The 24,501-nt window shown below is 48.1% G+C and overlaps 1 protein-coding gene and 1 long non-coding RNA gene across 2 annotated transcripts; both read left to right on the plus strand.

Annotated features, from left to right (window-relative positions):
• The first annotated feature begins 82 nt into the window (after nucleotides 1-82).
• On the plus strand, nucleotides 83-1,047 carry PURA (purine rich element binding protein A). The gene has a single exon (XM_054217362.1). It carries the CDS (start codon nucleotides 98-100, stop codon nucleotides 1,040-1,042), a length of 945 nt encoding a protein of 314 aa, XP_054073337.1. The 5' UTR covers nucleotides 83-97; the 3' UTR covers nucleotides 1,043-1,047.
• Nucleotides 1,048-1,196: 149 nt separating this feature from the next.
• On the plus strand, nucleotides 1,197-21,406 carry LOC128916182 (uncharacterized). Its single transcript, XR_008468870.1, has 4 exons — nucleotides 1,197-1,291; nucleotides 18,134-18,199; nucleotides 18,287-18,343; nucleotides 19,378-21,406. It is a non-coding gene; the product is annotated as an uncharacterized LOC128916182 (long non-coding RNA).
• Nucleotides 21,407-24,501: the final 3,095 nt, after the last annotated feature.

Here is a 24,501-nt window from a genome sequence, read left to right on the forward strand (position 1 = left end):
GGAGGAGGAGGAGGAAGAGGCGGCGGCGCGGGGTGGGGGGCGCCGGGCGAGAAGCGGCGGCCGAGGCCGAGCGGCGGCGGCGGCGGGCGGCGGCATCATGGCGGACAGAGACAGCGGCAGCGAGCAGGGCGGCGGCGGCGGCGGCGGGGGCGCGGCGGGCGCCGGGGGGCCGGGCTCGGGCGGCGGCGGCGGCGGCGGGGGCCCGGGCGGCGGCCTGCAGCATGAGACGCAGGAGCTGGCCTCCAAGCGGGTGGACATCCAGAACAAGCGCTTCTACCTGGACGTCAAGCAGAACGCCAAGGGCCGCTTCCTCAAGATCGCCGAGGTGGGGGCGGGCGGCAACAAGAGCCGGCTGACCCTCTCCATGTCGGTGGCCGTCGAGTTCCGCGACTACCTGGGCGACTTCATCGAGCACTACGCCCAGCTGGGGCCCAGCCAGCCCCCCGAGCTGGCGCAGGCGGCCGACGAGCCCCGGCGGGCGCTGAAGAGCGAGTTCCTGGTGCGGGAGAACCGCAAGTACTACATGGATCTGAAGGAGAACCAGCGCGGGCGCTTCCTCCGCGTCCGCCAGACCGTCAACCGCGGCCCGGGGCTGGGCTCCACGCAGGGCCAGACCATCGCCCTGCCGGCCCAGGGCCTGATCGAGTTCCGCGACGCCCTGGCCAAGCTCATCGACGACTACGGGGTGGAGGAGGAGCCGGCCGAGCTGCCCGAGGGCACCTCCTTGACTGTGGACAACAAACGCTTCTTCTTCGACGTGGGCTCCAACAAGTACGGCGTCTTCATGCGGGTGAGCGAGGTGAAGCCCACCTACCGCAACTCCATCACCGTCCCCTACAAGGTCTGGGCCAAGTTCGGCCACACCTTCTGCAAGTACTCGGACGAGATGAAGAAGATCCAGGAGAAGCAGCGGGACAAGCGCGCCGCCGCCGCCGCCGCCCCCCCCGCGGGCGCCGGGGCCGAGCCGCCCCCCGAGGCCGAGGCCGCCGCCGCCGGGCCGCCCGGCGCCCTGCTGCAGGCCGAGGAGCCCGAGGAGGACTGACCGCCCGCCCCCCGGGACGCGGACTGGCCCCGCCGCCCCCGGCGGGAGGGCGGGCAGGCGGCGGGGCGGGGGGCGCGGCGGCCGGGAGCTCCCCCCCCCCTGCCCCCCGCGCCGCCGCCGCCGCCTCCCCCCGGCGGCCCCGCCGCCGCCGCCGCCGCCCGCCCGGCGCCCCCCCGCCGCCCGGCAGCAGCGCCTGCGACCCGCCACCCATCGCTGGATGTTCCTCCACTTTACCCACCGTATCAAACAGTAAGCAGCTGCTAAAACAAAACAAAACAAAAAAAAACAAAACACACACAAAAAAAAAAGTCAAAAAAAGTAATAACATTATATATGAACTGTGTTTCCTACTTGATTAAAAATATAAAGAACTGAGTGTTTATTTCCCTAATTAACCGAGAACTTTTGTACACGTTTAAGCTATTATTATTAAAAGTGTTTGCAAAAATGGTCAAGATTATAATATTGCTGAATTATATAAAAAAAAAAAAGTCCTTTTCATGTTGAGCTAACATTTGACTTTAGCACAAAAAAAAAAAAGAGATATTTTAGAACACGTAAAATAATATTTTTAGTTTTTTCTTCTCATTTTGTTACCAAATTTCGAACCTTACATGGAGGTTACTATAGTATATTTGACACCCTATATACCTGTGATTAGAGATGTGTATATATATATGAGGGCTAGGCATGCTGTGTGTCTGAGCTTTGTCTAAATGTTATGCAGAAGTTTGTAGAGTTAAAAGGTACGTAGGTTTAATTCATGCAAGGTAAACAATAAGTGCTCTCTTTTATACAATATGCATTGCATCTGGACCTTAAACATATAAAAATGGTCAGTGAAACTTCTGTGAACATGAAGAAAAATTATTAAAAAAGGCATTTAAATGAAATTTGCTAACTTGTGATTTTTACGTTTGAACCAAAGTTATTCAAATAGTAAAAAAAAAAAAAAAAAAAGAAAAGAGGAAAAGGAAAAAAAAAAAGAGAGAGAGAGAAAAAAAAGAAAAGTAAAGAATTTCCTCCCGTAATATTTTTTTCTGCACCTGTTTGGTTTACAACTGAGTAGGCGTATTGTCATTATTGTGTATATGAGATGTACTTGTATTGTTCATAATATATTTTTTTTATTCTGTGTACTTAAAGTACTTAACCTGACGTGCAGCGGTTTCCAGTCAACCTGTTTTTGGACAGCAGGTAGCGAGCCTTTCCGTGTTGCCACTGGCACTAGCACTATCTCCTCAACGCGTGAGAGAGGTCCGAACCTACGCTTTGATCCCCGCCAGTGCCGCTAACTCCTCTAGGCCTGTTAGAAATCAGTGCGACGCAATTGCAGAGTAATCCTACTGAGCCATGGGGTTCGGCGGTTCGTGCTAAAGCGAAAGCCCGGCCGGTGTGTGTCTGTAACGGATTTCCATGTAGCTGTGGTGCTAGTTATTACTGGCTACATACCTGGCGAGCCTCGCCGTGCCCAGCCCTCCCCGTCCCAGCCTCCTCGCCGGCGTGCACGCTCGCGGGCTCTACCGAAGCCTAGGCTAGGGAGACGCAGATTTGTCAGAACACTAATCTGTCCAGGTGTGTTCTCCAAATTGAAATTGTCTGTAATAATAATAAGAATAATAATAGACTTTTACAGGTTGTTTTTGTTGTTTTGGTTTTGGTTTTTTTTTTCTTTTAAAAATTTGGTGTGCTTTTAATTGACTAACTTCTTGCTGCTGTATAGTAAAATATTAATATATTTTTATCATTAAACTGCTGCATGACTATCATCATTATGAGTGAAAACGTTATAAAAAAGAAAAGATGCCTTAAACAGTGAAAACAAAACTTTTCTTTTCTTTTCTTTTCTTTTCTTTTCTTTTCTTTTCTTGGCCAGAATTCAGTAGACAGCGTTTCAGAGAAACTAGGATCTTGTTCCACTCGGAAGTTTTTTTGGGATGCCATCCTTTTTCTTAACGCTCTTGGCAAAGTTAGCCGTCTGGTAGACCTAGCCGCTGCGCGCAGAAGGCACCACCTGTATGAGCAGGAGCTGCCAGCGCTTCTTTACTGATGGTCAAGGATGGAGTTTTGGAAGGGTGGGGAGAGAGAAGAAAAAAAAAAAAAAAAAAAAAAGCTTGTTATAAAGAATTTTTATTTCCTGCTGTCTTTTTATTTCCATTTGAAGTTATAATTCCCCTTTTCTTTTTTTTTTTTTATTATTTTGAGATGTACTGTAAGTGTCAAAACAAGCTGTTTCCATTGTACCGTGCATTATTTCCCTTTAAAGAAGTTTGCTGTTAGTGTTCACAGAAAGTTAAATCCGAGATGCCGGTAGCGAGGTGTTTCTGTTTCTTTTTAAACAATCACTGGAAATGTTTAAAATTGCTTTAATGTGCACTTTCCTATTTCCCAGTAGTAAAATAAGCTTTCGGAGCGCGTAATGTGACGTTTGAAATGGTTCTCAATTGCATGTAAACATTTGTCTGATAACCTGCTTTTGAATCGGAGGGTCTGGATGGGCAGTTCCATCGATTATTGTACTTCAACTGTGATGTGTGCGGGACTGCATTCTCCATGCTGCTAGTCGTAGTTAGGAAATTAATTGCTTTGGTTTTGCTACTTGATTGATTGTCTCGGTCCTGCTGTTCGCTGCCCTCCCCAAAGTTGTGGCCGCGCTCAGCCGCTCGTGGTTGTCCCCGCGGTCGGTGGCGGGAGGCGAGGAGTGCCCGCCGGTGTCCCCCCCTTGCCCGCCCGGCGTCGGGGAGCACCGCCAGCGAGGCAACCGCGCCGGGGTCTTCCTCGCCCGCGCCCCCGCGTCCTGCCCGGGGTCTGGCTGACTGGGGGAGCGCGGGGGCCGCGTGGTTCCAGTCAGACCAGTAGAGTCTGTGGCAGCCCCGCTGGCAGTCTTGTGAACAGTGTCCGAGAACCTTGTGGTCAGTTTTTGTCTCGTTTTGGGTTTCTTCTGCGTGTTTTCGTTGTTTTTTGTCGGGTTTTGTTTTTTTTTTCTTTCTTCTTTTAACGCACGTTGTGTATGTTCTAGGACTTTATGAATGATGATAATGAAAGACTAAAATGACTGTAAAGGTTCATGGGATTTCGCTTCTGGTTTTGTTTGGATTTATTTTTTGCTTTTTTTAAATTTTTTTTTTTTTTCCCCCCAGAGGTGCTCGGTACTTTACCAAGGCTCTAATATCTCAGTATATGAAACAAAGTACAGAAAACCCGTTTTAATGTTAGAAGGAGAAAGGTATATTTGACCATATGTGTTGTTTTAAAAAAAGACAGTATGCTCAAATGTGCCAAGATATCTAATTCCTGAGAAGTATGCCTTATATTTCCTTGATTATATGCTTTTAAATGTCTTGTAGAATAGGTCCAAGAGCATGATAAAAACTACTTTATAATGACTACGTGCAAGAAAACTTGAAATTCATTGCAATACTGACATTATTTTATTTTTAAGTTAAAGGGACACTGTCAAGTAATTTACCATTGAAATACAGCCGCCCTTTGAGTGGGTTTATGCTAATGGCAATTCAAATCCCAATTCAAAGTCATTATTATTATTTTTTGTTTGTTTGTTTTAAAAAACGGTAAAATCGCTCTGACAAGTTGAAAAAAAAAAAAAAAAAGAGAACGAGCCGCTGTTGATTCACGCCTCTTCTTTGCGGTCCGGCTGGCGATGCGGCTGCGAGAGGCGTCCCTGCGGCCGGCCGCCCCGGAGCAGGCGGGACTGGCCGGAGCGTCCTGGAGCGAGCTCTGGGCCGGCATTGCCAGGGGGGTCTGAGCTGCGGCCAGGCAGGGCCCGCGGGCCACTGGCCAGGAGCTCGGCTGCCCGCGAGCCGCTCAGCTGCCAACCGGGCATACCCACGGGCGGTGGGGAGACCTTTTTGGAAAATTCAATTTGAAAAAAAAAAGGGAAAAAAAAAAACCCACAAACAAACCAAAAAAACCCCAGCAAATAAAAATACTTGACAGTGTCACTTTCTTGCGTATCCCTCGCAGGGGTTGAAACGTGCCGGGCGCGATCGCGGCCGCAGCCGGGCGGTGGTGCGGCACAGAGGGGCTGCCCGGGCAGAGACCCCCCGGTCGCGCGGGGCAGAAACCTGCCGGCCGTTTAACCCCTGCCCAGAGCCGACCGGTAACTTCTCTTTTTTTTTGGGAGCAATTACTTTGTTGCCTTTAAAAATAGCACTGTAACCACCTTTTTTTATGATTAGCTGTAGTGTAACCTTTGTCCCTTTAAACTATGCAAGCTATGAAATGTAAATTAGGGATCAGTTAAAGATAGTTGATTATATTCAATCAGATGGCATTCGTGCACTAACTGGATTATATACAGATAAAGCTATTAGAGTGACTTGTATGCTAACAGCAAGATATAACATACCTACCTATTCTAAAAAAATGACTATTAATATTGTATAACAGGACTGTGGGGTTGGGAGGGGATGTTATCTCTTACCTTCTTAAAAGGGGATTTAAGATTTTTATAACTGTTTTTTCCATCAAACTTTAATATTTTTGTCAAATTTTTAGGTATTTAATTTGTAAAATAGATTTTACTTTGTACTGGCGTACAGAAAATAGGGGTTGATTTAAACTTTTTTGCAGCCAAGTGATCAAGTACATTTGTAATAAAAAGTCAATGGATCTATATCAGTCGTACTCACTGTTTTCATTTCTTGTACGTTCTAATGCAGTGGCGCTGTATGTCTCCCAAGGAAAAAAAATTGGGGAGGTGGGTGGAAGGAGAAGGCAAAAATGTCAGCGTTGACGCTGCAAATTGATGCGACTTTCCGTACGCAAGTGGCCCGTGGTCAGTGGAGATTTGGTAGATATGCATTTTTGCTAAAAACACATGCACTTTTTCCAGAAGGGTTTACGAAAACCTGACTTTTTGGCATGTCTTCACTTCATGCTTCCACCTTGGTGCCCGTAGACCCTACAGCTGCCCTTTGGGAAGCGCGTTTCCCCGGCACTTACGAAATACAAAAACCAAACAAAGCGCAAAACTGATTTCTTCTAAGGTGGTGAACTACGGCATGTGACGTTTTTGCACCCACACACTTTGTCTCCCTCCCTCAAAGCTCTGCCACTTATCTTCTTTTCTCTAAGTTCAACAGGTTAAACTTTTTTTTTTTTTTTTTTGGTTTCTTAAAGTATAATTACCAAGTGTTTTGGATTGAAGACTTCAGCAGATCCACTGAGTTTGGATCCAACACCTTGAGGAGCACTGGCATAATTAATTTTTGTTTGCTTGTTTGCTTTAGACCCAGACCTCCCATTTCCCTTTCCAGGGCATATACCAAATCTGATTGACTTCTCTGTGGCAGAAGTTGTGGGAGCTAGAAGTGGAGAATCCTGACATTAATGTACAAGAATGCTAAAACAGGTTTACTTTTCGGGGGGCTCTCGTCAAACGTGAAAACTCAAAAGTATAACTAGAACCAAGCAATTTCCTGGGTTCTGCTAGCCCAGCGGGTAGAAAACGACTCTCTCTTAGGTGAGTTGGAATGCAGGCAGTGAAAGCAAATTCGTCCGCAGCTGTGCAATTTGCTCATTCAAAAACCTGCTGCTTCTTACTGGCGTGGGTTGCTTTTTGAGAGGTAGGGCTCTGCCTAAAGCGCGGGAGAGTTTCTCTGGTAAAACGACACTGTCGAGACTTTTGCATTTTGCATTGCAAATTTGCAGTCCTGGTTTGCACCATTTTTTTTTTTTTTCCTTCTTTCTTCTTTTTTCTTTCTTTCTTTCTGGTTATTGTTTTGGTTTTTTGTTTTTGCTTTGCTTTTTGTCAGGCTTACCCAAACTTTTCTTTTTTCTTTTCTTACCCCCCTCCTCTGCTGTCTGCCTGTTCCTTGTTAACTCAGCTTGTGTAATTGAAGGGTTCGTGTTGGTGTTTGGACTATTTGGAAGAAGAGTCCGGTGCAGTTTTAAGTTCTCGGGCCGAGCTTTGTATTTTTTCGCACATGCACTTCTCTCCCCAAAAGGTTTTCTCTTCTTGGCTTTCTTCTATAACGCGTAAAGATAGGTGAAATTTTGGTAGCAGAACATAGAAGCGGGCTGTATGCAAAGTGTTGTCAAAATGTTTTGACAAACCCGACAAGGTAAACAAGCGAGTTCCATTTTTGTGCTTGATTCCTGCTGCTGTTCCCATCTCCTGTGCCACTCGCAACAATGGAAGATCATTTCAGCCCCAGAGCTTTTTTCAAGCCTGTGGTTCCTTTTACTCTGCTGGCTTGCACGTGATTTAGCTCGCTGGCAACGCAAATGTTGCGTGTGGGTTGCGAACATGGCAAGGAGATAGGTATATATAGTTTAAAGCTAGTTAAGGTTAATCTAAACGGACTTTCAAAATTATAACCTTTTTTAAAAGCCTGTTTTAACCAGAGCCTAACCTTTGGACCTAAAGTTCATGGCATCTTTTTTTTCTCTTAAGTGGGATCTCTTGTGTTGAAATTTGTGAGGGTGATGGCCTGATGGCCGGGGAAGGATGCTCCTCTCCTGCAGTCCCTCCGCCAGGGCCGGGCTGCTCTGCTCCCGTGGGCGATGCCGCGTCCCGCTCCCGGGCCACGAGGTCTTGGGTCCGCTCTGGGAGTTTCTCTTAGCCTGCCTATCCCGCTTTCGTACTTCTTAACTTTTCAAAGCATTTCAGTTCCCGATGGGACAGTGTTTTAGCAGCACTACAGTCTGGGGGAAGGTCAGCCTACATAGGGGTCTGCAACGCGTCCCACTTGTGGCGAAACACAAGTGGGCCATGAGGCTTTACGGGGCTGTGCGTTGTTTGTCGTTAATGCCGGTCTGAACCGCTGTAGGCAGCGGAGGGATCTAAACACCAAATCATCCATTTTTAGCGGTTCACAGAGTTACTTCTCCAGTGGTATTCCAGATGTTTTCTTGCAATTTGGATGGCGTAAAAGTTGTTGCTGGAGAAGCAGGTTGGAAGGGAAAGGATGAGTGGGTTTGCAGGCGCTCCCGCAGGCAGGTATGGTGTCATTGTGGCCAACAAAGCCATTGCCTGAGCTGGCGGCCTCAGGCGGGTACACGCCAGGTGAAGAGAGTTCATCCTGGGGGAGAAGCTGCCAGCAGTCACAGCAGAGGAGGTGATGTCTGTCTGGAGGGTGGGAAGAGGCTTTCGGAGCAAGGCGGGAGGGCTGGGCCGGCAGAGGTGGATGGCCGAGGTGTACCGTGGCCATCGTTCAAGCGCTTCGGCTCCGGAACTGGTGTTTGGGGTGGTGGGCAGGGGGTGCCACTTGCAGAGGAGCATGCGAGAGCCAGATGCCGGCAGCTCTGGCAGACCCTTCTCCGCAGGCAGCCAAGGGGCGTCGGGCAGCTGGTCCCGGGGGCGCGTGGGGCTGAGCTCCCCGGCCGGGGCGGCTCTGCTGGGCCCCTCTGCGCAGTTCGGTGTCAGTACGGGGCTGAAGCCAGATGAGCAGTCGTGTTTTTTGGGAGAGTCAGAGCGTGTCACGCCTGCCTCTATAAAAGTAGTAAACAGTTGCATAGCCTGTTTGAGGCAAAATATCGCAGAAGAGGGAGAGTTGAATTCATACGGCAAGGAACGAGGCATGTTTTCATGGAAAAACGTCAGCTTGAAATTAAGTGAGAAAAGATAAAGATAGGTGACTCCTGGCCCTGCTGTCTGTCTTTTGAGTGTTGACTGATGAAAACACGACAGAGCAAATGGCTGGATGTCCTGGGACAATGCTTCACTGTCCCTCTGTGAATCGATACTGCTGGCGCTCCTTCACCTGGAGAGGGGATCCGGTCCAGACCCTTTTGCTCTGGAAGCCACCACCTCCAAGCAAGACGCTGCCCTGCTCAGGCTGGCTGTAGGTTTCGCCTGCGCGTGGGTATTGTCTTATTTTGGGTGACCAGGACCCCGCACCGGCCGTCCCCAGGGCCACGGTGGTGTCTGCGGTGGCTTTGCAGCTCAGGTCGGGTGCGTGCGTCTGCAGCGAAGCGCTCTGCTATCCCTGCATAAGGTGCCTTGGTTTGATCGCGGAGCAGTCTCGGAGCACGTGACCTGATTCGGTTTGGAGTCAACTAGGCCAAAAGACCAGCCCTACCAACCAGTGGGCGTTAGGTCCGTTGGGCTAAGCGAGAGCGCGTGGAGGAGTAAAATCCCCAAAACACAGATAATGTGCCCATCGGGTCCTGAGCAGTGACTCCTTTGCTGTCGAACTTGGCTCTGGCTGTGCTGATTGCTCGCGTAGACGTAGCCCTAGATAAAAGAGGAGACCGCCTGTGTAGATGGCTGGCCGTTTCTGCATCTCGTTGTCTTGAGGCTTAGGTTCACAACATGTGGCGTACTTCTGCCCCTTTCCGGATCAGACATCAGCTGGGAGAGCTCTTGCTTTGAATGGGCATCTTCTTTATCTCCCCAGCAGGTAACTCGGTCTTAGCTCAGATAATTCCTTGGCTTTGCTGGTCATCAGTTGGTTTGCTCTCCGTCCTGACGTGAGCTTTGCAGAAATACACACCTTAGCCTTTTCTTAAGCCACGTAGGAGACTGAAGCGAAAAGAGGACTGGCTGCAACGCCGGCACTGGGAGTTTGTGCTGAGCCTTCCTGGCTGTGGTGCAGAAGGGCTTTTTTCTTGAAACACTGTCTTGAAATATGCAGGAAGTGAAGAAAAGCTTCATTCTTTCTATCGCAGATCGGTGAGGTGAGAGACTTGAGTTGCACCTGCAGCGGGGAAGGATGTGCCCCTCTTGGCTAGTGAGACCTTGGAGGGAGGCCGCCGTTGTGGGAGCAGATCTGCTGCGTGCCGCCGGGAAGCCAAAGTGCATGCCTTGGAGAGATTTAGAGAGCTTTTCGGGGGAAAAATCTCTACACGTTGAGATGTCATCCTGGTCAACATGTTGATTTGGATGGAGAGCTTCTTGTAAAGGTGGATTGCAAATGGCATCTGAATCCCCGCGACCGTGTTGACCCCAATGGGTTTGGATTTTGTTCCGGACACGGTGCAGAGACCGTGGGGCAGCCCCCGTGGGTGACCCTCTGGGTGCAAGAGATGGTGTCTCGCTGATGCGCGGCGGTGGTTTCAGCAGTGAGGTGGCACTGTCGTGCCTGCGGGAAGGTCTGGGAGCTGAGCCTGGGCTGTCAGAGACGTCTCCTCATCCCACAGACTGATGTGCCGTTGCTCTAGGGTGGGCCAGCACGGGAAAAGGGCTTTTGGGGCTGGCGTGCGAGGACACACGAGCCGCGGGGTCTCTGCTGCAGGGCCGACCCCCGCCGGCATGTTTGCAGCTCCTCTGTATCCCCCGCTGTGCTGGTGCGGCCAGTGCCGAGATGAAGCATCAGGCTTCACACGGCGGCTGGAGGGGACCAAGTCTGTGTAAGAGATGTCCCTGGGTAATTTATATTGCTGGGAGCTGCGAGTGGAGAAAATGAGCGGTGGCGGTTTTTTCTGTTGCTGGTGAATGTCTTGATGTGCGACTCGAGCTCAAATCACCAGGCGCTTGTCATACGTGCGGTGCCCTCCATCCAGCTGGTACATTAGCCCTGGTCAGAGGCCGGGGTGGGTTTTGTTCCTCTCACTCCGGGTGGAGAGGCGCGCTCTCACGTGCTAGTGCGCAGGAGAGCGTTTGCGCATCTTGAGCGGACCTGTCTGGACAGGACATCTCAGAGCAGCACTGTCATTTGAAGGTCAGCCGCGTTGATTGGAGTGTCTTTCTCTCCCCCAGGTTGGGCTTGCTGTAGTGTTTCGCTAGGGAATATGTTTTATTTCTCCGTGGTCCGTCCCGGCTGCACAGCGGTTTGTGAGCGCGATGCAAGCTGCTGGCTTTACTCTCTGTGGTCTCCTGAGGTTGGGATCTTGCTTTTCCTGGGCTTGCCTTTTGCTTGGGCGTTTGGCATGGGCTCAAACCAGCAGCCCCTTGGGAGCGTGCATCGGCACGTCGGCGTCAGCTGGACCTCACTCCTCAAAGACTCACCTGGGGATCAAGAAGTGAGCGCTGGCTTTTCAAGGGCCGGCTCTTCTCTTCTGTCCAGCAGAAGCAGTTCCAGCTGTCTGCCTTCCGGGCAAACCGTGAAGGCTTGCTGCTCTGTCAATACTTCAAGAAATGCCGGGGCTAGGAAGGGTGGATAAAGGATTTTGTGAAGTCTGGTATTTAAACCTCCCACTTGAGTGATGCTGAGGAGAGCTGGCAACGGAGCATTGGCTCATCAGGAGCTGTGTGGGCAGGTCAAGTTAAGAAAAATGTTGTGTGAGCAGCACCAGAGCTGAAGAAGAGAAGCCAGCGTCTTGTCAGTTACAGCATTATAAATGCGATCAAAATTTCTTTTTGTTAAGAAGACTCTTATTTAAATAATAAATGACGGTAGGATCGCCATTGCCAGGGGCTGCTGAAGGGCAAACAGGCAGATCTCTGAGCAAAATAAGGACGAGAGGCTTTGAATTATTTTCTAGCATTAATAATTTTGAACTAAGCACTTGCCAATTCATGTAATTGTCGTCTCTGCTTTCATGCACTCAAACAGTTTGGTTTGTGGATAGGTCTTTTGACAGTGCTGTGTTCATTCGATCTTTAAAAAGAAAAAAAAAGTTGGCTTGTGAGCTGTAACCGTCAATAGAAGTCCTGGTAAATGAGTCCTCGCAGGCTTCTGCAAGGCCATATGTAACTTATCTTGTCCAATGAAAGTCTCTAATTGGTGGTTTAAAGTAATTAAAAAAAGAATCCGTTAACAGCCAGTCTATTTTTAGTTTAAAGGTGGACTTTATATGGTCATAAAGTAAAAATTACAGGAATCGGAGAACATTGGCTTAATTGCACTAGGAGCTGCACACACGAGTGCAGAGAGGACACACTTTATGAGCGGTTATCTTCTGATAAAATATTATACAGTGCAACAAGTGGAGGTGCTCCAAGCTCCAGAAAGTCTCTTGAGACCAAAGTTGCGGAGCTGGTGGAGAAGAGATGACATGAAATCATCTGCAGATGGTCGCGGTCCATCCTCACCTTGGCCCTGGCTGCTTTGCTGTCGTGGTTTAGGGCCAGATTGGCCAGTGGGGTGAACAACAGATGATCTCCCCCACCTCTATCTCCAAGGAAACGTATTTGTGGAAACTCGACTTGCAACTGGATAGGATTAAAAGGTCTATTTATAATTTAATGCTAAAGCCTTGGTTGAGGAGTTGTTCTCTGTTCTGGAGAGACCTCCAGAAGCTGGGGAAGGTTTGGATGGCAGAGGATTTGGTTGTGGGAAATACAGGCTTCGCTCCTGATGATTAGGAGATCCATCTGACGAGTTGCTTGAGTGGACAAGTAGATCCTAGAAGATATCAGAGTGCTTGGAGCAAGCCTGGGGCTATCATCCTTGAAGCTGAGATACTTGGGAAGCTAAATTTGGGTTCCTGGGAAGAAGACAGAATTTAGGACATGGCAGTACCTCTTCCTAAAGTCCTAATGCATGCCTGGGAAAACGGTAGAAAGGATATGATGGGGAGGTGAAGTTAAGAGTCATGACTTCTCAGTGTGGGCTGGTTTCCACTTCAACTGAAGCGTTCCTAGGCTGGTGGCACAGCAAGTGGACAGGGTTTTGGGAGGATGGACTGAACACGGTGCTGGTGGAAGGCTGAAGCTGTCAGGACTTGGGCGAAGGCTCTGAACAAGAGCACCGGGAACAAAAACATGTGCCCGTTTCTCCTGGAGGGCAAGGTGTGACTTTTCAGTGCGGGGTTCCAAGGAGGCTGAGAGCAGACTTGTGGATGCGGGAAAAGCGACCGGCTGTTGGACTGCAGATTGGGATAAGAAATGGGCGTGTGGTCCAAACAAGAATAACGTCTGTTTACCAGCACGGAAACATGAAACAAAAATAGTTGTTGTATACTGCTTGGTGGTGTAAAAAGACCTTGGCGTAGCCAGTCTCATTGAAACGTGGTGGAGGTGATGAAAATCAGTAAGATACTGCATTACCTGCCATCAAACTATACTGTATAGGCATGCTAGGTCATAAAGGTGTGAAGGAACACTATATCTAAGAAGTTGCCGTAAAATCTGAGAGGAAATTAGAGTAGTGATGACCACGCAGCCAAATTTATGTTGGATATAAACCCCGTATTTTAATGGCATGGAGGTATTAGGAAATTTTCTATTCCAGGCAAGAAGGTGGTTACGGATTTCATGGGGCCTGGGAGAAAAACAGGCTCATGCGTCTTCATAAACCTGTAAGAAAAAGTAAATTCAATTATGTCCATGCTGTCTGGCCAGATTGTTTGGGAAGGAGCTGGCTAATATTTTGATGAACAAACATCTTGATTTACTTAAAGGATCATTTCTTGTAACAGCCTGGTGTAGAGTTAGCCTTGATTTAGGACTAAAATGTAAGAACTGATTCAAGATATAATTACTGTTGAGTCACTAAATAGCAGTGACCACAGTACAATTACAGGTTCAGCATCCTCAGGGGTGGAAGGCGCTGGACTGAAAACGAGTCTTGTGTTATAAAATATTGCAGGGGCAAAGATCAGAAAAATAAAGTCCTTAGACTTGTCGAGGCAGCGCCATAGATACCTGGAAAGGTTACAGAAATCCAAATTAGGCAGAGCTCTGTCATGAAGGAGCTTCAGAGCTGAAGTGGAAATCAGTTACAAGGTAAAATAATTATAAAGTTATGAAATAAAATAGTTATAAAGGAAGGGACTTGTGGAGTCCAGCAAGATTCCATCAAAAGACAGAAGCCCAGCTCTTGCAAAGTAGACTGAAAGAGCCGTGCTGTATGGCAGGTAACCCATGATCTGGAAATTAAGCAGTTTAGGATGGGCTTTGAAGAGCCGGGGACTTTAGGGAGCAAATCCTGTCTTAGGCGTATCAGAGAGAAGGCTGGGGAGGAAAACTGAGCAGGCAGGACTGAAGGCACAGTTAGTTTTCTGCACTACTTCATGCTACTTGTGTAACTTCTCCGCATCCTTCCGGAGCACAGAGCACGTTTGAGAGCCTGCTTATCCATCACCTAGTCCTTTTGGATGGTAAAGATAAGGAGCCTGCCTCTGAAACTCGAGTGCTTGAGGCAGAGACGCTGGAGCAAAGTAGTAAATTCAAGAGGAAGAGCATCAGGTGTACCTAGGAGTTTGAAAAGAGCTTGCACCTGAAACACTAAAGTTACTAGCCAAAATAGGGCTGTTAAAAAAGAGCTTAGTATTCTCCATGACTAGATGACATCCCAATGTGAGATTATTGTTTTTTTAATTAAAGTATTAAATGGGGCACTGGGAATTGCAGATCAGCAATCCTGGACTCCGGTTTGAGAAGGAGAAAGTACCCTCAGTCTTCAGGATGTGGTAGGTTGAAAGCAACATACTTTCTGCAAAGAAAGAGCGTTGGAGTAGGTGGACTTTGAAGGTCCCTTCCAACCCAAAGCATTCTGTTATTCTGTGATCAGTCTTCTTATCTGGGTAATCTACCAGAATCTTTGAACACGTTGACAAACAGCAGGAGGTGGAGAGTCAACTGATCTTTATTTGGATGTTTTAAAATGTTTCTATCGAGTCCTCCCAAGAAGGTATTAAAAAAATATGCTTGTAATGAGAGGAGAAATATCATGGAGTCCTTCTTTGGTTGCAGCTGATGTTGATCACTTGGGCAGCACAAAGTAGACAAAAATCTAGTTGGAGATGGTGACTAAAGGCTTCCAAGCCTGCACCTCGAGTAGATCTTCAGACTTTGAGCAAATGAGTTTCCTCTGGAAAACACTGATTCATTAAAACCAGGTGTTTTGCCAGGTGGAGAAGGGTTGGTTCTCATTGAACTTTCCTGGTGAGCACATCTAGGTCCAGGCTACGAAGACTGGTTGACCGAGGAGGAGAAACAAGCCCAGAATACTGGGTGGCATAGCATCTAGATTTCTCCTGTCGTGTGACACCCCCAGTTCAAGTTCCTACCCTGAGCTTGACTTTCAGGTCTGCCAGATCTCAGAGCATGCCTCAGCAGCGAGTGTTGTGGATATGTTCTGTTTTCTTTTGGTTTCACCAAGGCAAAAACCCAAAAGGTTTTGGTCTTGACAATAGGCAGAAAAAGAAGGAGCGGGGAGAGAGGTCTGGTTGGCATTTTCCAGGTCTCGCCTAGCTCTGTTCGTGAGGGAGGGTTGTCCACGCGTGTGTGCGGGCACGTGCAGGACTGTGTTACCTCTCTTCCCGAGAGACCTGGGAGGACCCATAGCTGACTGGTCTGGCCTAGAGCAACCCTTTGCTGCCCGGGCTTAGTTTTAGGCTTCTTAAAAGTCTAGAAGTCATGGCAAATACCCGTGCTTCTCCCACCTTCTCTGTCTTCAGTAGATCATTGCACCAAAGAGCAAGTGCTTTTGATAAATCATCAGATTTCGCAATAGGAGCGGGTTAACTGCAAGGCACCTCAAGGCTTTTGGTTAGAGTTAGCCTTTAAATATAAGAACTGGCAACTGAAAGAACAGAATGGTCGGTTTATACCGTGACTGAAAAATCCGGAAGAGCCTGATAAGCCCTGATGCCGTGAGCGTGCGGCGGTGGAGGCTGACCCTGGGAAATGCAAGGCAATAGGCAGGGGGCAAGGGGGCGGTTTGTAACACCCCAGCAGTATGGCTAGGCTTTAGGTGATCAGCTCGGTCAGAAGAAGAGCATCTGGTGCTGGGCAGCAAAAGCAAATGAAGTGAAGGTGTATAGACTGCCGTAGGAAATAACCGCGTCTTACGGATTTAGGTGCTAAGGTCCGAGAGGCTGCCGTGCGTGAGCTCTCCTGTAACACAGTTCATTAGACCCCCATGGTGTCCCTGTGCTGTTTTCCCTCGGTAATCTGGTGGTTGTCGGTGGCACAACCTTTGTCCCCTCCCCCTAGAAATAATAATTTCATTAGACTGCTCACTTCTAGTTAAATTATACCAGCTGACTTTGAAGTACTTAATATAAAAACGTCGTGGTATGCTTGCATGATAGTTATTTGATGTAAGAAAAAAAAAAAAAAATCTCTTGTGCTCTCTCTTTAGGAATTTGGGCTTTGAGTTTCATTAGGGAGTGTTGTACGTACCCAACTGCACGGGATCAGGCCCATCTCTTTTTAAAAACGTATTTCACATTTGAGATTAGAAACGTTGTAGAAGACAGATCGGAAGATGAAGTTGGCCGTTACAGGCTCAGATGATAATAGTGACTTGTGCAAAGGCTGTCCGTCCACATAGGAAACTGCACGGCTACTTCTGTTTAACTGCTGTCAAAGGTCTGGCATTTTGGTAACAGTATTTTTTTCTAAATGTACTGAGTATACTTGCCTTTAAATCCTGTTAGGTACAGATAATTGTCATTGGTATTCTGTAAATTAGCTCTATACTAGCATTCACATTGGACTAGGCTTAACATTGTGATTGTCAAAGATGACTTGAAAAAGGAAAATTAATTTATACCCTTTTAATGCGGTTCTACCCCATGTAGGGGGTTGTTTGTAGAAGTATCAGGAGGGCTACAACTGTCTTCCCCCTGTTGCTTGCCATGATTCTCTGCAGGAGAACGTACAGATTTAAATCTATTTTTCCATCCTTTGGAGACACTGAGATACTATCACGGTGAGGGCCATGGAAATACCTAGGCAAACGCAGAGATAATGCACCTTGTCCAATTTTTTTTTTTCTTCTGCTGTCAGTCAGGTCTCCGAGCTTTTCTTTTTTTTTTTTTTTTTTTTTTTAACGTAAAAATGTTAAATTGTTTGAGTAAAAATCACTTCCCTCATCTTTCCGGTGCGACATCCTCTAATACCGTAGGTCTGTTCGGGCTGGATTATTTGTGGTCTTCCAGAAAAAGTAGATGGAACTGGAATTACTGATGCCAAAAATTGCCCACAGCAAAGGAGGGAAATCCTTGTTTTTAAGACAAAACCCATCCGGACCCTTTTCGGACACCCCGCAGCACACCACAAGGGTATAAATACCTACTTTTTCTTTTCCAGGTGATCTTTAAGGCCGGGTAGCGGCGGGCAGGGTCGGTCTGCCTGGGTGGACAGGACGGGGTCCTGCCCTGCAGATTTGTCCTGCTTCAGCATCGAACCCGCCGGCTTTTAGGCCGGGCTCTTGTCCTCCAAGTGGAGCTCGGCCCCGGCACCGTCGGCCGCGGGGGTGCCGTGCCCTTGGGCCACCCGCGTGTCGGCAGGTACCGAGAGCCGGCACCTCCGCGGGTGACGCTGCCGCGCGCCGCCCAGCCACGGGGTCTGCGTTTAGGGAGCCGCGTGCGGTGGGCTTTCACCCTGTCCTTGATGCTGATCCCCAGGGCAGGAGAGTTAGGACTTTCTCAGTTAAAGAAAAAACAAAAAGTGATGCAAGATCTCCGGAGAGTGGTGTTCCCCCGTGACAGCGACGGCCGTTCGCCACCCGCTTCTGTTCAGCCATGCCCCCTGGTTCGGTTCTGCTGGGTTTTTAGCCATCTTGACCTCATGTTTGCAAATATTATTGGTAATATAATGCTCTATGTACAAATGTCTGTGTGGTTCATGTGTATGTTTCTGTGGTTCGAGTCAGCCACAGACTTCTGGAATTTCATTGTACTTTGGTTAAATGTTGGACTTTTAACTCTTCTACTGTATGGCTTCTTGATTTCTCTTGTCCAATGTGGACCAACTCTATTTTTGGAAATAAATAAGCATGTAAATAAAATGAATGGGTTTATGCCACTTACAAGAAAATGCTTTCTTTAAAATGTACACTCAGTCTTGTATATTTTATGGTATCTCAGGGAGCGGACGAGGCTCAGGCACCAGCAGCCTTGGTGGTGAGATACCATATTATGTACAAATTCATTTCCAAGTGGTTTCGGAAGAAGACTTTCCATCTCCTGAGCCAAACCCCTGTAGGACCAGCCTTGTGGAGGAGGTGGGGGGGTGTGTGTGGCGTGGTGTAAATCCAGAAAGAAGCGCATAGTTTAAGGGGAGTAAAGGAAAGAAACACAACTTTCCTCTCAACACAAGGCTTCTGGTTTGAGGTGTCCAGGTGCCAAAGATGCCGCCGAGTGTAGGGATGCCGCGGGGCAGCTCTTGGCTCCTGCCCAGGAGCACGATGACGACTTCTTTTTTTTTTTTTTTTTTTTTTTTTTTAAAACTTCTCCATATAAACCAATATTTACCAGTAATCCTGTGTTTCTGTTTTTGTTTTTTGGCAGACTTTTACCAGTAAATATCGGTTTATTCCTGAAACCAGAAGCCCTAAACATACCTTTGTTTCTAAGGTCAGTTGTCATTTTGTCTCTCTCATTCCCCGCTCCCCCCCAGTACGACCCGGCAGGTGATTGAAAGGTACCGAGTTTTCTTTCTAGTTTTCCTGCTCTGCATCTCTGGGAACTGGAGCCTGCAGGACCTAGAGCCTTCTGTTGGTAACGTAGACCCAAGTTTACAAATTATTCTTGTACCATTTTAAAGCCTGCTTTTAAGGACAGAAGCGTTCCCGGCTGCCCGCTGCGGGAACTGGTAGAAACCCCTGCAAATGTATAAATTGCATCATCTCACTGAAGCCCGTGGGTAGGTCACTCACGAGCAACTTCAGGCTTGGGGCTGAGAAAGTGATTTCTCCAAAAATATACACGAAAAAATACCATTTCTGTTTTACGGTGGGGGAGGGAAGGGCGGGAAAGGAATTTGAATTATTTTTTTTTTCCCCTAGTTTTTTCTGATTTCTAATTTACTGCTAGAAAGCAAGTATGACGTGGGGAGGAGGGAGAGAATTTGGACGTTCCCCTTCCTAACCTGCTGGTAAACTCTTCCTCCGAGGCTGGGAGAACGGGCCGGTGAAAGGTCTCATCCTTAAAACGATGTTACTAGGTGTCTGGGACCCCAAAAAGCGCAGTCGGCGCTTTTTAATGACAGGAATCTCTTTAGGTCATTTTTTTCAGAGTTTTGGTTTATACCAAGACGAATGAACTCGGGAGCGTTGAAGCCTCCTTTTTTTTTTTTCCCCCCCCGCGAGTGTTTGCAACCCAAACACAACAGCATTATGCTAATACTCAAGAAAACGGAGAAGCTGGCGAGGAATAGAAAATGAGCCGGCTGCACGGTCCCAGCCAATTTTTTTCTCCCAAGCGAACAAAACGCAGAAAAAAAAAATAAAAAAAAAAAAAAATTCCAAAAAAATGCAACCTCCCGAAAAAGCAAGCCAAAGGGGATCTCAAATGCCTCGTCCGGGTTTGTAGCACGTGGTTGGCAGGAGTGGTTTTGGCATAGCTGCGACCTAACCGTGTCCCTTTACGGAGCACCAAGGGCTCATTTCCCCCTAACGAACCCGAAAGCTGAGGTTTTTGCGGTTTTGGGGCGCAGATCGGAGCTCCTGCAGCCTTAGTTGGAGTCCAGAATGAGGGGAGCCCTTCCAGCTGTGCACTTTGAGCTGAAAACTACCTTTCCTCCCCTTTTGCAGCCTGGGTGGTTCTGATTGCTGGCAGTTCTGTAACACAACTTTAATCTGAGCAATTGAGGCTGGTCCTACATTACCTTCAGACGTCTTGCGGAGGACTCCTGTTACCAGTTTGGTACTCAAAAGCTACACCCCACCATCAGAAGTCACTTGGTTTTTTTGGTTTTTTTCCTTTTTTTTCCCAAAGGCAGTGATAGATGACCCTCTTTAGCTCTAATGGAAAAATAATGCTAATTGCAATGCAACTTTCTAAGAAATTGTTCATATATTCATAATTCCGTTGCAATCCCAAATTGGAGAAGAGATGTGTTAAAGGTATATATTAGTCTAGATTTTTTCTTATTGTAAATACTGTAATTTTATAATACTGTCAATATTTTATTAACTTAGAAATATTTAACAGAGTTTAATCTATGGTAGCTGATTTATTTATAGGTTTATGTTGCAGCCAATATTGCATTACGTTCTAATGTAAGATTAACTTTCAGCATGTAAACGTTGATTTAATATATTGTTGGAAAGATTAAGAGAGAAAACTCTCGCTCTTAATCTGTAATACCCAGCCCCCAATTCCCAGTTTGGAACTCTTTAACGAAAGATTACGAAGTTTCAAGACCTCGTGAATCCGACAACTGCGGTTGGGTTTGAAAAACTTGAATTTTGCAATGTACCTGGCTCTTTCACCCTGTGAACAAGTTTGCTTCGATATTTGGTCTATACAGTGCGGAAGTCTTTATTTTGAGCAAAGGGACACTGTCAGATCGATTTTAGATTCTGGTTTGGGGAGGGGGAAGCAAAACTCACCCCCGGTGCATGTGTGTTAATTCCTTTTTAATCGCAAGGGAAGAAGCCCGTTCCGGTTGGGGGGTGTTTGGCTGGGAGCGTCCCCGCAGACGGGGTGCTGCCGCGTCCTGCCGTCCCTGGCACCGGCCGCAGCCGGAGCTCGGTGAGATGGGTAAAAGTGCACAAGGTCTAAAAAAACTTGCCAATTTTTGACCAAAGTTTTTGTCTTTTTTCTTTTTTTCTTTTTTTTTTTTTTTTCTCTTTAAATCTCTCTCTCTCTCTCTTTAGCCTGATGGTGTCCCTTTAACAGCATAAAGATGTTCACGTTCTCTGAAAAACCATTAGAAGTGATTTCCTTTTTAAGGCAAGGGAGAATTTGTCTGTAATTTGTTTGCAACGTAACTCGCGTAAAAATACCAAAAAGATATCAAGGGTTTTCACGGGAGTTGGTATTTTTTCAAGTGTAAAAGTTAATCTTTATTAGAGATGTGCCAATCTATACTGCTTTATTGTAGTGTTGTTACACTTAGGCATTTCAGTTAACTTACGAATATATACTGTAACAGTATACTTTGTACAGATTTATTTAAAATTTATTTGAAAACTGAAATAAAGTAGGCAGAAAATAAAGATATTTATTTTTCATTTGACTATGTAAGAAGGTATCATTCTTTTGGTTTTAGTGCACTGGTGTACCAAGCCTCAGAACCACTGCTTTCTCCAGCTCATAGGATGCTTTTCCGAGACTGTGGATACGTGTATGTGTACCGCTGTGTTGATAAGTAAATGCCAACGATGGAGTTCGTTGCTTTTATACATCCCAAAGAGAAGTTCTCCACCCTTCATTTTCTGTTTTCTGACCAAAAAAGGCCTGTGGTTGTGAACAGTGTTCACGCGAGTTCTGCCATCCCACTCTCCCATCAGCTTATACCAATGCCAGGACGGGAGGATTTGCCTGCGTACCTTCCCCAAAACGCCCTGGTCCGCGGTGGCACCGGCAGGGAGCAGGTCAAACGCGTGTCCTTTGGGCTTTGTGTAAAGCAAACACAGAACAAGAAAAATCAAGATGTTAAATCCATTAGAAAACAAATTCCTTATTGTACAGTAGTAATGGAGATCTCTAGTCAACCTGCCATTAATAATAGATTCTTATTTTTTGAATGATCTATTTAAAAGAACAGCAAGCATTGTATTTGCTAGTAAATCTGAAGTGTTTACATGGAATTACTAAATAAATTATTTGATCTAAGACGGCTCTCATCAGTGCTGATTTTTCATGCTGGAGATTAATTTTGGCAGCTGCTTTTTTAGTTCGTGCTGTTCTTTAAAACCTTCCAAAGCAGGTTTTTTTTTCCGTGCATCCTTGCGTTTTAAATGAGGCTCTGAGGAAGAACCTACAGCTCTCCTGCGACAGCATACCTCTCCTCGCGAGCTGTGGCAGGAGCGCTCGCCAGCGTTTCCCAGCCCCTTCCGCCACGTGAGGCTGCCCCTCCGTATCCCAAACAACCGCTCACGTTGCTGAGACGGAGCAGGATGCTCTGAGCTGCAATCCCTGCGGCAAATGGTACTGCTTAGCGGCGGTTTTCGCCGGTCTGAGTCCTGGTGCGTGTATATATATATTTTTTTTTTTTTTTAATTTTTTTTTAGCAGAAAGCGTTGGGATAGAAGTAAAACCTCATCCTGCAAGGTAACGCGTTGTCAAACGCGGGTCCATCGTGGCTCGGTCCTGCTTTCCGAGGCTGTGGGAAAGCCCCGTGCTCCCGGCCCCATGACCCTGCTCGGGGCCCTGCGGGCCACAGGCGGTCGAGAGAAGCCGCAGCAGGCGAGTGCTTCGCATCGTTGTGGAGGCCGAGGGCAAATTCAGGGGCTTCCACCCGCTCCGGGCAGCAGAGCACTGGGGCTGCTGTCTGGTGGGGGGGCGGGGGGGGGCTGGCATGGCTCCTGGGGTGGAGGATGGCGCTGGGCGATGCCTCGGCGCGGGGCTCCGTGCTGGCGCGGCGCGGGGCTGGCAGGGTTTGCGGCGGCCAGTGGAAAGCGGGAGCGGTGCCGCCCGTGCGAAGCTGGATGGAGAAATCCACGCAAAAGGAGCAGGCAGGGAACAGCAGGCAGCGGTTGCAAATGTGGAGTCTGGCCACACCGTGTCCCCCTCTAAGCACTGCACGCGCTTGTTCTCTCTAAGGCGTTTAAAACTGGGGGAAAAAATGCAACTGTAAATAATGCAATCTCTCCCTGCATTCCTCATTTCCCAGGCTTTCCTGTGCAGCACGCTAAGTCACCTAATGTTTAATTTAATGCTCTCAACGCCAGATCCCTGGTTAGAAAACCCATCGAAGGGTTACATTATGCACCATTTGAAGTTTTTTTGGACGTGGATTTCACGCTTCATATCGAGGGCGTGATTCCCAGCTGCCGGCTGCCTTGCGCTCGTGGGGAGCGATGAGCCCAGACCCCGCTCCGGGCGTACGGCCAGCATCTTCCCCCAGCCACCTGCTCCTCCTTCCCGCTCCTCTCGCCCTTGTGGTTTGGAAGGGTCCAGGATTTCCATCCCCTGGCCCCGCAGTGCAGTCCCAGCTCTCCCCAGGCCTTTTATCCCCATCGGCTCGCCGATCACGGCACACCGCACACCACGCTGCTTCCACTGGAAATAAGTCTGCTCTCCGCTTAACTCTTCTGAATAGCGTCTTTATACTCATCTTTCTCTTAGACGAGAGCTAGCACATGGTTATGAGTAGTGTATTCCTAAAAAAACCCGCCTGGACGCGTTCCTGTGCCACCTGCTCTGGGTGACCCTGCTCTGGCAGGGGCGCTGGACTAGATGATCTCCAGAGGTCCCTTCCAACCCTATGATTCCATGATTCTATGATTCTGATTTGCTTTCTGGTTTGGGGGAAATTGAGCACACTGGTAAAATGGCTACAATTATCTGAGGAACATCAGGAAACTTAATTGGGACAGATGTTTCTCCACCTGGTACCTACCAGCCCTGTCCGACGGTTGGTACCTCAGAAGAAGTTGGAAACAGATGTTCTGCACCTTGCCGAGTCATGCAAAGCCCTTATTTTGGAAGAAAATATTTCTTCATTAGCTTTATTTCCCACCCCGCCCCCCCCCCCCCCCCCCCCCCCTCTATTTAGCAGGAGGAATTACAAACGTGGCTCAGGACCCACTGAGCTGTGACCCACGGCGCTCATTCAGGCCACTGCTGAGCCTCGCAGCTGGAATGATGGTTTCATATGGGGTCTCCACCATGGAGACCAAGGTGGACGGCCCGACCCGCGCCGGGGATGTACCCGCAGCTCCGGTCCCACTGCCTCTGGTGGTGCCTCTACTCATTTTAATGCTTAAAACCCAAACTGAAACGTCAGAGAAAAACTTGCGGTTGTAGTGATTTGGGTGTGACTGACGGGGCGACGCTCCAGTAACCCGGATGCAGAGCATCTCAACCTGGCTTGGCCTCAGGGATGGCTTCCAACCAGAGCAGCTCCCTCCACGCTGGCTTGTTTGGCATTGCAGAGGACCGGCCATCTTTTCTGGAAATTGGCTAAAGTAGGTTATTCAGGAAAGAAACAGTGCCACGGGGTGGCATTTTCTGACATAGGAAACCAGAGCAGGTAATTTTGCTGTCACCACGGAAAGGTGACTCAAAAGCCAACTGAGAGCTCCCTCCAGTGCTGCCATGTAGGCGTTTGCAGCAGAAACTGCTCTTGAGTTCAAGAAACGCGTAAATACAACGAGGAGGCACGGACATGAACTTCATCCGTCTCCAAACAGCTTCCCCTTCAACCCAGCGCAGTGCGGTAACTGTAAAGAGAGAACTGAATTGTACTGAAGGCAGGAGATCCCCTGAAGTGCCACCTCCCGGCCCTGCTGAGTGAGAGGAACAGTGACTCTGGCTGTAACCTTCACTGCGCTTCATGTCCCGCAAAGCATTTCCGTTGAGGCTCTTTGCGTTGGTCGTGAAAATGAACCTCCCTCAAGCGTCTCATGCAGGAATGGCCACGGAAAAACACCTTGCGACACTTCCCACCGGCAGAGGGGCAGAATGGCCTCCCGAGGGTGACGAGGGCAGTCGGTGGCCTGACAGGGTTGCTGGGCTCCCCGTAAGCACAAGAGGAGCTGCTTTACCCTGGGAGCGAGCAGTGCCCGGTGTTAGAGCATCTCTGAAGCTTTTCTGAGTGAGGGAGATCAGATTTATCTCCACCAGCGAGTGATGTTCAGGCTCCCCCTGGCTTTGCCAATCAGTAAACCTATCCCGAGATAATCCCGTCCAGCCAGAAGATCGTGTCCCTTCTCAACAAAAATCATTTCTAGCAGCAATAGCAACAACTTTCCCTCTAGGTGGTG

Source organism: Rissa tridactyla, chromosome 11 (genome assembly GCF_028500815.1).
Source record: "Rissa tridactyla isolate bRisTri1 chromosome 11, bRisTri1.patW.cur.20221130, whole genome shotgun sequence".
NCBI lineage: Eukaryota > Metazoa > Chordata > Aves > Charadriiformes > Laridae > Rissa > Rissa tridactyla.

What these genes read in the sequence shown, in the direction of transcription:
- PURA (XM_054217362.1), top strand. Translation starts at nt 98, where the DNA reads ATGGCGGACAGAGACAGCGGCAGCGAGCAGGGCGGCGGCGGCGGCGGC.